Source organism: Lycorma delicatula, chromosome 4 (genome assembly GCF_047948215.1).
Source record: "Lycorma delicatula isolate Av1 chromosome 4, ASM4794821v1, whole genome shotgun sequence".
NCBI classification, from domain to species: domain Eukaryota; kingdom Metazoa; phylum Arthropoda; class Insecta; order Hemiptera; family Fulgoridae; genus Lycorma; species Lycorma delicatula.
The window spans coordinates 125,793,423-125,805,953 of NC_134458.1; the positions used below are offsets into that span (position 1 = coordinate 125,793,423).

The following is a 12,531-nucleotide window of genomic DNA, read 5'->3' on the forward strand; positions in this document are numbered from 1 at the left end:
AATCAATAATGTTGATAAACTTAAATTATATTCAGAATGTTTCTAAAAAAAGTATTTTTAAATTAATTGGAAAAAGGTCATTAAGTAATAACCACAAACATTGTTTAAGAAAATATTTTTTAGAGATCCTTCAGACATGTCAGAATTAACTTTTTTTTTTTGTTAAACTCTAAGAAAACTCTAAGAATTGATAAACTCTAAGAATTCAAACTGCCCTTACAATCATTTCCAAATTTGAAAATCATATTTAAAAAAATCGTAAACGTTCTCCCATTGTCGTATATTTCCTTTTACATTTTTAACGTTCCAATAAAATCATTTCTAAAGTAATTTTTATGCCAGTCTGTGAATTATTAATATTTTGTAGCTATAGTTAAAAAGCATTAACAAAATTGAAATCACTTAAATGACTAGTAGTTCTGGTCATTTGTAAAGCCGCAATACAAAAAGCTCTTTAATCAAATAACGTTCTTTAATCAAATAACGTTATTTTACTGATTAAGTTTTTGTAAACTACTAGAAAGTGTGGAAAATATCTCCATTAACTAAATGGACCAATAAATTATTAACGACCATTAAAGTATTTAAAATTATCGGAGAAAGATTTAAATATTAGTATCAAACCAGCTTTCTAATCATGTAGAATATCTTCTCTTACATCAGGGAAACGTTCCCCTTCTACTGTTCTTATGTTTACATATTTAATGTGTTGATGGGTGTACATATTTGAGTGATTGTTTACTCTTACCTTGCACCTGCTACTCTTCATTTACTATCATCAATATGACATCGTTGGCTTATAGTTCACTTGGCTACTTCAGTGACGTAAGTTGATGTATATTATTCTATTACTGGGAATACAATTCACTAAATAGAGACTAAATTTCGATGAGGTGATCTTAATTAAATCGTTTCTTTTGTACACAATGAAAAAAGAAAAAACTCTTTTTTCTTGTAAATATTTCTGGGTTTATATGTTCTAACGGTAGATAAAGAGATCGTTACAGTGTAACAAGATAGAAATTGTTAATTAATAATAAGGCCTGTATTTTTCCATGCTCTACACAAATTTTATTCCTACTCGCGATAATAAATAAATCTGTGTTGTTCATAAAAATTAGAAGAATAAAAACTAAAAAATATTAACGCAATAGCTATATATATATATATATATATATATATATATAAAAGCTCTCTGATCCTTTATGAGAGGATTTAGAATCTCTAGTATGATAAAAAATTGATGGAAAAAACCATTGATGGTTTTGATGGAAAAAACTCCTTTGTTCTGTTACAAAATAGTGGTTCGTTCCATCTTTGACTGGTATTGGTATCGGTAAATTTGATTCATAGACGGAGTTTGATAAATAAAAAGTCTGACTTTTCCTAATAAATATTTACGAATTAACAACATTTAAAAAAAAAAAAAACATTTTTTAAAGACTAATTCATACAAAAAAGTATACACTTTTACGAGTATCAAATCAAGCAAGACAAATAAGTTTCCCTTATGCAGCATAAAACTACGGTTTCGAAGAAGGTATGTTTTAATTTCAAATTATATTGTTAATAAATATCTAACGATCGAAATATTTCAAAATAAATATATTGAAAATTATATTAAATAATTTTCTTTTACAAAAATGAATGAATTTTCAAATAACAGCAACTTACTAGACAAACCTGAATTTTTTTATGTTTTTTGAACCGTATTTAATAGGCATTCTAATATTTAGTGACCAGTGTTTTTAAAATATTATTATTAATACGTGTTGGTTTGTATGTATATTTATCCGCATAGATAATTAATAAAATTTAAAAAAATATTTATTTTTATGCATTGATATGAGTTATATGACAATTATTTTTTAATTTATAATTAATTTATTTTTTAAAGAAGCTCTGATCATCTGTTTCCATGGGTTTCCTTGTTCCTTACAAAGCAAATACCATTCAATTTCTATTGTTAGCCGTGTTATATAACAAATCTACTATTCCGGAAATATCTGTATAATGTATTTATTTTTACTTGAACTTAAATAAAATAATGATTTATTTTAGTTCAATTTTTTTTATTATCGTATTTAAAAGCACACAATTTTAATTTCTTATTTTTTTATACAGAATTGTCTGAGTTCATTGTTATGAAATGAACAACGATATCACATTTAACAATATGTAAATAAAGTACTATAACTTTGATACATTTGTACTGAAGTTATAATACTTTTACTTTTATACTTTTTATATTTCACATTTATAAACTAATTTTTAATCTAGTAATATAATACTGGATTAACAAGTAAATTTTATATTTGCATTTTATATCTTGGTAGGTAAAACAGACAAAATCTACTACCTACTAGACCAAACTTACTACAACGAGATTATTGATTTTGGGTTTTTACCAAACATAAGAATATTTGAAAATAATTAACTTATGAAAGAAAAGAACATAAAATCTTCAAATTGAGTAATATTTTTCGTTAAAATATGCTTAATAAAATTCATTAATCATGAAAATTATGAATCAATAATATTTTGGAGCAATCAGTATTAAATACATAAAACAACCTAAATCAAAGATGGCTGAGGGATAGAATTGGGATAAGTATCGAGACAATAACGCTTGTAAATTATTTGAGTGATAAACCGGCGCTAGACATAAGTTCTGCCTTCTGAATTTACAATTCCTGAAATTTATGGTATATAACAGTTTTCATACAATTTCTTAATATACGATAGTCAATTTGAAGCAAATCATAAACTGCTTCATCACAACTCAAAATCGTTTATCATATATAAGAAATTATGCTTTGTATAAATTTTTCAAGATTCCACCATAAAGAAAACCTTATTAACCCTTTTCGAATAAAAGTACGGTATTAATTTTGTTGTTAAGAGGGATTGGGGGTGAAATTGTTTTATCTTTAAGTTTTGAGATATGAATAATACAAAAATACCATATACTTAAATTGTAATCTTCTTATGTATATGGGCCGTGAATAAAATTTATGGTTTGAAAATCTCCAAACTGCAAGATCAATTCCATTGAAATTTAGATATGCTGTAGCAGTAGTTTAGTTATACATGTGAAAATCTGATGAAGATTGGTCGAATCGTTTCTGAGTTGCACTGAATTTAAAGTCCTAAGCAGACAACATAACCTGAATTTGAGGTATTCATTACGGCTGAATGATGGGATTGCGGGGTGAAAATGAATTTTCGTTAGCTTTTGAGGTATAAGGAATACGAAAATACCATTTTTGTATAAAACTTTGGGTTTAGAAAATCTCCAAAATTACTACACCAATTTCAATGAAATTTAGATACGCAGTAGTAGTGTATCTGAAGTTGTATATGAAAATTTAATGGAGATGGTTGAATCGTTCTTTGTTTAAGCTCAATTTAACGTCGATAACAATGTGAATTTGTACTATTCATACGGATTTGTACTTTTTATGCAAGGAGTCACAGTGGTGAGTGAGTTTAGACCCGATGCTTGTGTGTAATGTCTACTCGTTAGTCGAACGTATGTAGTGCGTTATACTCTGAAATCAGTGCGTTTCTGACTTAAAAATAGCAAAGTCGGTCCTCTTGCGTAGAATTTGGCGAGAAATGTTTTTTTATTTTACCACATACAACGTTGTAATTCTTTCAATCGACAATAAGACTAACGCTGATATTTTACTTAAAAGATCATCTGAAAAGCTCTCAAGATTTAACACAACCACAATCTACTCTTCCATCCTTCCGGATTTATGCATTAACTTCTTCAAATCACAAACTATATTGTTTAGGGTGTTTCCTTAAATCACATACAGTCCAAATTTTGTTAAATAAATTCCAATCCAGGACAGTTTATCTACACTTTGGTTATGTCAAGATTATAACATTTTTAATTCTTATAAACTAGAGGATATTAAGTGTTATTACTATACATTTTTTTTTTTAATTATATAATTATATCTTCTTTTCCCATTAGAAGGTTATGTATCACAATATTTTTTTTCAGACTAGGAGACCTGGCAATGCTTCGCTATTGCTAGATTTGAGTGTATATATATATAGATTAAATGAATACAATTGAAAGTTTGATGAAACATAAAAAAACCGAACATTATGGAACTTGACAAAATTTAACCTTTCACTTTATAAAAGTCAGAATGTAAATAAAGCCAATTGGTAAAGCAACAGCACTACCTATCGGATATAATTCAAATCACTCACTAAACACAATAGTCGACAATAACTTTTTAACGAAAAGAGAATGGCTGCAAAATCATCACAATTAATGCTGAACGTTAAGAAACACAAAACATTACGGAACTTCACAAAATTTAACCTTTCACTTTATAAAAGTCGAACGTAAATAAATCCAATTGTAAAAACAGCACTACCTATCGGATTTAATTCAAACTACTCTCCAAACACAGTAGTCGGTTAAAAATAACCCAAACTTTCTTTCTACTGGTCAGATCGAGGATTTCAATAGTTTTAAATCTTCCCTGGACAACACGGACCATATTTCAAAACCCAGTGCGTAAATCGGTCCTGTAGTTTTTTAATCTAAAGCGGACACACATACTATTATTGACTTTTATATATATATAGAAGAAGAAAGTCTGTTTGCATATTTGTTTGTTTGCTTGTTTCGTAAATATCTCGACACAAGCTCCACCTAGAGGGTATAGTTTTTGCAAAAATATTTCTTTTCACGTAACAAATATATACTCTGAATATTAGCTAAACGGACCATAAATGCAATTTTTCTAAACATCTTAACTCCAACGCCATCTAGCGGGTCCATTTTTTTCAGAGGTATTTCTTTCTATGTAACACATATACTGAATATGAGCCAATTCGAATTAAATTCGATTCAATATAAAATTTAAAAAAATATTTATTTTTATGCATTGATATGAGTTATATGACAATTATTTTTTAATTTATAATTCATTTATTTTTTAAAGAAGCTCTGATCATCTGTTTCCATGGGTTTCCTTGTTCCTTACAAAGCAAATACCATTCAATTTCTATTGTTAGCCGTGTTATATAACAAATCTACTATTCCGGAAATATCTGTATAATGTATTTATTTTTACATGAACTTAAATAAAATAATGATTTATTTTAGTTCAATTTTTTTTACTATCGTATTTAAAAGCACACAATTTTAATTTCTTATTTTTTTATACAGAATTGTCTGAGTTCATTGTTATGAAATGAACAACGATATCACATTTAACAATATGTAAATAAAGTACTATAACTTTGATACATTTGTACTGAAGTTATAATACTTTTACTTTTATACTTTTTATATTTCACATTTATAAACTAATTTTTAATCTAGTAATATAATACTGGATTAACAAGTAAATTTTATATTTGCATTTTATATCTTGGTAGGTAAAACAGACAAAATCTACTACCTACTAGACCAAACTTACTACAACGAGATTATTGATTTTGGGTTTTTACCAAACATAAGAATATTTGAAAATAATTAACTTATGAAAGAAAAGAACATAAAATCTTCAAATTGAGTAATATTTTTCGTTAAAATATGCTTAATAAAATTCATTAATCATGAAAATTATGAATCAATAATATTTTGGAGCAATCAGTATTAAATACATAAAACAACCTAAATCAAAGATGGCTGAGGGATAGAATTGGGATAAGTATCGAGACAATAACGCTTGTAAATTATTTGAGTGATAAACCGGCGCTAGACATAAGTTCTGCCTTCTGAATTTACAATTCCTGAAATTTATGGTATATAACAGTTTTCATACAATTTCTTAATATATGATAGTCAATTTGAAGCAAATCATAAACTGCTTCATCACAACTCAAAATCGTTTATCATATATAAGAAATTATGCTTTGTATAAATTTTTCAAGATTCCACCATAAAGAAAACCTTATTAACCCTTTTCGAATAAAAGTACGGTATTAATTTTGTTGTTAAGAGGGATTGGGGGTGAAATTGTTTTATCTTTAAGTTTTGAGATATGAATAATACAAAAATACCATATACTTAAATTGTAATCTTCTTATGTATATGGGCCGTGAATAAAATTTATGGTTTGAAAATCTCCAAACTGCAAGATCAATTCCATTGAAATTTAGATATGCTGTAGCAGTAGTTTAGTTATACATGTGAAAATCTGATGAAGATTGGTCGAATCGTTTCTGAGTTGCACTGAATTTAAAGTCCTAAGCAGACAACATAACCTGAATTTGAGGTATTCATTACGGCTGAATGATGGGATTGCGGGGTGAAAATGAATTTTCGTTAGCTTTTGAGGTATAAGGAATACGAAAATACCATTTTTGTATAAAACTTTGGGTTTAGAAAATCTCCAAAATTACTACACCAATTTCAATGAAATTTAGATACGCAGTAGTAGTGTATCTGAAGTTGTATATGAAAATTTAATGGAGATGGTTGAATCGTTCTTTGTTTAAGCTCAATTTAACGTCGATAACAATGTGAATTTGTACTATTCATACGGATTTGTACTTTTTATGCAAGGAGTCACAGTGGTGAGTGAGTTTAGACCCGATGCTTGTATGTAATGTCTACTCGTTAGTCGAACGTATGTAGTGCGTTATACTCTGAAATCAGTGCGTTTCTGACTTAAAAATAGCAAAGTCGGTCCTCTTGCGTAGAATTTGGCGAGAAATGTTTTTTTATTTTACCACATACAACGTTGTAATTCTTTCAATCGACAATAAGACTAACGCTGATATTTTACTTAAAAGATCATCTGAAAAGCTCTCAAGATTTAACACAACCACAATCTACTCTTCCATCCTTCCGGATTTATGCATTAACTTCTTCAAATCACAAACTATATTGTTTAGGGTGTTTCCTTAAATCACATACAGTCCAAATTTTGTTAAATAAATTCCAATCCAGGACAGTTTATCTACACTTTGGTTATGTCAAGATTATAACATTTTTAATTCTTATAAACTAGAGGATATTAAGTGTTATTACTATACATTTTTTTTTTTAATTATATAATTATATCTTCTTTTCCCATTAGAAGGTTATGTATCACAATATTTTTTTTCAGACTAGGAGACCTGGCAATGCTTCGCTATTGCTAGATTTGAGTGTATATATATATAGATTAAATGAATACAATTGAAAGTTTGATGAAACATAAAAAAACCGAACATTATGGAACTTGACAAAATTTAACCTTTCACTTTATAAAAGTCAGAATGTAAATAAAGCCAATTGGTAAAGCAACAGCACTACCTATCGGATATAATTCAAATCACTCACTAAACACAATAGTCGACAATAACTTTTTAACGAAAAGAGAATGGCTGCAAAATCATCACAATTAATGCTGAACGTTAAGAAACACAAAACATTACGGAACTTCACAAAATTTAACCTTTCACTTTATAAAAGTCGAACGTAAATAAATCCAATTGTAAAAACAGCACTACCTATCGGATTTAATTCAAACTACTCTCCAAACACAGTAGTCGGTTAAAAATAACCCAAACTTTCTTTCTACTGGTCAGATCGAGGATTTCAATAGTTTTAAATCTTCCCTGGACAACACGGACCATATTTCAAAACCCAGTGCGTAAATCGGTCCTGTAGTTTTTTAATCTAAAGCGGACACACATACTATTATTGACTTTTATATATATATAGAAGAAGAAAGTCTGTTTGCATATTTGTTTGTTTGCTTGTTTCGTAAATATCTCGACACAAGCTCCACCTAGAGGGTATAGTTTTTGCAAAAATATTTCTTTTCACGTAACTAATATATATTCTGAATATTAGCTAAACGGACCATAAATGCAATTTTTCTAAACATCTCAACTCCAACGCCATCTAGCGGGTCCATTTTTTTCAGAGGTATTTCTTTCTATGTAACACATATACTGAATATGAGCCAATTCGGACCATAAATAAAATTTTTCGAAATATCTCGACCCCAGCGCCAGCTAGCGGGTCTAAACTAATTCAGAAACCTTTGCAGGCGTGCGCACAACTCATCAAAGTTTCATTGCAATCGGGTGAATAGTATAGGAATGTTTACGACACAAACAAACATTAATTTATATATATATTCTTCTATATTTATATATATATATATATATATATATATATATAGAAGATTATCATTTGATTATAAGTTTCTTATCATACTTTATACTTTCGATATAAATGAGTAAGTCCTCCAGATTGATTATATATTAGAATGCATTTGTTATTATGTAACGAATAATACAAATATTTAAAAATAGACAGTATAACTGCAACTTGCCTCTAGCAGAACTCATTGTTTATCGTTTGTGAAATTTTCGTACTTTTCATATTTTTTCTTGGACATTTTCAGAACAAAAAATTCTACTATTAACTAATTTGATAATAAAATATGCAGAACATATATATATATATATATATATAAGAATAGCATTTAGCACTGTGGAAAGTTCAGTTTCAATCACGTTAAAATTATTAAATTTTTATTTTCAAAAGGCCTGTTTTGAAATGTATCTTTAATTTTTTAATACTATCTTTAAATTATGACATTAAAATTGTTTTAATTTAAAAATAATATATATATATATATATATTTATAAAAGTTAAGTAAATTTACCAATTATTTTACTGATGCTAGAATTCTGTTTATAGGTAAGAGATAATCCACCACTGACGCGACAACAAGGTTGGCTGATGACAGAAGGTTTAAAAGGGCTTGAGACGTCAAGATTGTCACTAGAAATGGAAGCGACGCCAGGAGTCTTTCATGAAGGAAAGTTGAAGTTGGAATGCATTGCGACACAGTTTGATTTGTACAATCGCAGCTGTCATGTTATTCTATATGAAGATACTCCACAACTTGCTCCAGTTATGGGTGCGACAGCGCCTCACTCACATAGTGAGTAGCTTAATATTATATTAAATAACTGGTATAACATTTTGTATATATATATATATATATATATATATATATATATGTTGTTTGTGTGTGTGTGTGTGTGTGTGTGTGTGTGTGTGTGTGTGTTTATAATTTAAATATTTTATATTTAAATAATATATACATATATGAATATGTACGCTTTTAGCGTAACATCCAAACAATAATAATTGAGCACACCCCATCAGTTTTCGAAAGAATAACAAACAAAATTATAGTTTCTTTTTTAATATTTTAAGTTCTATAAATCGTTTAACTGAAATTAACAATTTACATCACAGCAGGAAACAATTTTTAAGGATTTTAGCACATGGTTTTCTAAAAATTGTTGAAATCTGCTTATAGAGACTTATAGAGCAATCCTACGTGCTAAACTTTGTCAAAAGCTTGACTGACATCGAGGAAAACAGTATTTTTTGTTGTCTGAAGCATGAGTTATAACGTTAAAATTTCTGTTTGCTTGTTCCATAGTAGCATGTTTCTCCCTAAACCCAAATTGATGATTTGGAATTTGATCATTTACGGACTGCTTCATTCTTTTTAAAACGAGCTTTTCAAACACTTTAGATAGCACTGGAAGCTGGATGATAGGCCTATAAGATTTAAAATCTGTTGCTTCTTGCTTCTGGTTTTGGTATAACAATTATTTGTAAATTTATCCACGGACCAGGGAAATGACCATTTCGAATAACAGCATTAAAAATTAGAGTGACTAAACGTATCGCTTGTCGAGGTAATGCTTTAAGAACCTGACCGATGATGAAATATCCCGGCGTCTTTGTTGGATGTACTTCGTTGTTAATCACTAAAAAAACATCGTGGATTGTAAAGCGTTTAAACTGTAAGGACATTTGAAAATGAGAAATCAAATATTCGAAAATTTTCCTAATTTCATTTGGATCCGTTTCGATATTACTGAGCCGGAACACGTCGGAAAAGTGCTCAGCAAATAAGTTCGCCTTCTCTTGAAAACTTTCCGCCCATGTTGTGTTATTTTTACGGAGAGGAGTAATAGACTGCTGGGGTCTCATGAACGATTTTTTAGCTTCCCGTAAAGTATAATCAGCAGAGTGCCTAACAGAAATATCGTCAATATAAGATTGAAACGAAATGTTTTTAAAAGTTAGAATGAATCTTTTTTAATTCTTGAGAAGCCCTGTTAAATCTTTCCTTATCAGCAGGGTAACGAGTTCTCTGCCATATGCGTCGTAGTCTCCGGCTTTCTTCTATCTTTTCTCTGATGAAGACCGTATATGTATTTTGACCGGGGGAAGCAGAATCCAAACTGGGAGTGGATGCCCATCACTGAATTAATATGGTCAATTCATTTATTGCATTATCCACATCGGCCGCTCATTTTAAAGGCACGTCCAACCTTGTATTTTCCTCCAAAATCTCTTGAAAACGTCGTTTACTGGTCATTTTATTAAACAGAGTGAGAGATCGAGTAGTTAGCATAACGTCAAAATATATCGTAAGCACAACAGGTTTATGATGGTTCAACGTGTAAATAGTTTTCAGAAATATCTTTGAAAATGAAAAATGGCCTATTACATTCATGAGCCCATGAAAATTTTGCTAATCAACAGTTTGTTGACCGTAGGGACGACCCATTTTAAATTTTTCAGTGTAGGTAGGACCAGAAATATTCAGCCTATTATTATGTTCATTATTACTGTTATTACTAACATTATTACTATTATAATTATGAAAACCATTGTTGGTTACATTAATATCTTATCTTTTAGCACTCAGATTGTTATTACTGACATAAGTATAATTATTATTATCAGCAGAATTGTAACTAGTTACAACTTTGGTAGATAGGGCGGGTTTGGGAGAATAGACCTTAGTTTTATGCTGTTGATAGATTTTGCACCCTTTGTAACTCGCCGGGTGTTGATCGCCGCAGTTGACGCAGGACACTGCAACCTGTGGTGCCTTAAAACAGACTATTGTGGTATGATCTGCACCACATTTTACACAACGGTGCGGGCGATTGCATAGATTTTTGATATGCCCAAAGCGTTGGGAACGTTTGCATTGGGCTTCTTTTTTAAGAAACGGATCTTCAAAGCTTACAATTGTGTAGTTGAGAGATCTCACGTCAAATGTTTCTTTATTATTAGATTTGGGGTCCAAATCTAATAAACAGTGGTTCTTTTGTTTGATGATAGAACGTTAGTAACGTTTCTAACCTCGTGGTATCAATGATTACGGATTTATCTTTCGAGTGATGCATGCGTCGCATTCTACATGCTCTTTCACGTTTAAGTTTATATGTATAGTGACTGATATTGTTTTCAAGCATTTTTGACCAAATAATTTTATATATTTCAATATCAACTGTCAGAAATTTTACCGTGTGGCCCGTTTCATTGTTGTCAATTTATATTTAATAACATTATAATTAGGAAATAATTGTAACAGAAAATTTTTTAATTCAGTAACTGCATTAACACCTGTTACAATGATAGGCTCAGATTTTAATGTTTTTGTACGACAACCTTCATTGTCAGTAATGTTTTCAAGAAGACGAAGTTTAGTTGATGTAGGAACAGCAAACGGAGATGGACCAGCTGACTGTACGCTAATATTAGGTTCGGAATAACTTGTGCATTGGCTTTTTCTTGCCACTGGAATTTCATCGTTCTGCCAACTGACATTTTTCTTTTGAATGCGAAATACTGGTATGCTTGGCAGGGATGGTTTGCCTCACTAAAATCCGTAATGTCAATTACACACTCTGCTCCTGAAAAGTCACTCATGTTATCGATAATGTCGTCTCTAATTAATTTATGTCAGAACTGTCAGAACACTTTAAAAGTTCACGTATTCTATTATTTTGCAGGTTATTGTTTACATGTGACGATTCGCCGTTGCTAGGAGTAACAGCTTGTAGCTGGTCCATAGCAACGCGCTATGGAACGTTATGTCGCCGAAAAACGACACCGAGTAAAAATATTCCTTCTTGAGACAATAATAAGATAATAATACACAATATAGTCGATAGATAATATAGTCTACAATATAACTCCTGGTTATATTTGGTATGAGATAAATTTTCACTAGAACTCACTGACACGTTTGTCTTACACAAAAACAGCTGTTGCACTGATTTAATATATAAATAATATTTTGTTAGTTTAACCATTTATTATATATTACAAATGGAATCCAAAGTGCCACCCAGAATGTAGCACGTTTTCTGATGTAATTAAATAATCTCAAAAAAATACTACAATTGTCACATAATAGAATGTAAAAAAATAGAATAAGCTCTTACTGTTTTTCCTAAAATTAGTAAACCAAAATATATGAACCAATTGTTTTTATAAGTAATTATTTAGCCTACGTACAAACAAGCATCTTATTATGTACAATTTCCAGTAAATTATTTTAAAGTTTGTTTTAAGAAGTATACAAATAACAATAGTAACAAATAATTTTATGAAATTAAAATGAAATATTTTAATTGACAAAAAAAAATTCGGCATTAAAAATAATAAATAACTTCACTTCCATTTTTCTTATCTAAAACTGCTACAACGAATTATTCACATGA

At 29.5% G+C, this 12,531-nt stretch overlaps 1 protein-coding gene across 1 annotated transcript in view; it reads left to right on the forward strand.

The window, feature by feature from the left end:
* LOC142323857 (uncharacterized) overlaps nucleotides 1–12,531 on the forward strand; it is a 402,042-nt gene that overhangs the window by 367,244 nt on the left and 22,267 nt on the right. Inside the window, exon 4 of the mRNA XM_075364154.1 lies at nucleotides 8,681–8,927. Coding sequence (XP_075220269.1) covers nucleotides 8,681–8,927 — 247 coding nt within the window. The remainder of the gene's footprint in view (nucleotides 1–8,680; nucleotides 8,928–12,531) is intronic.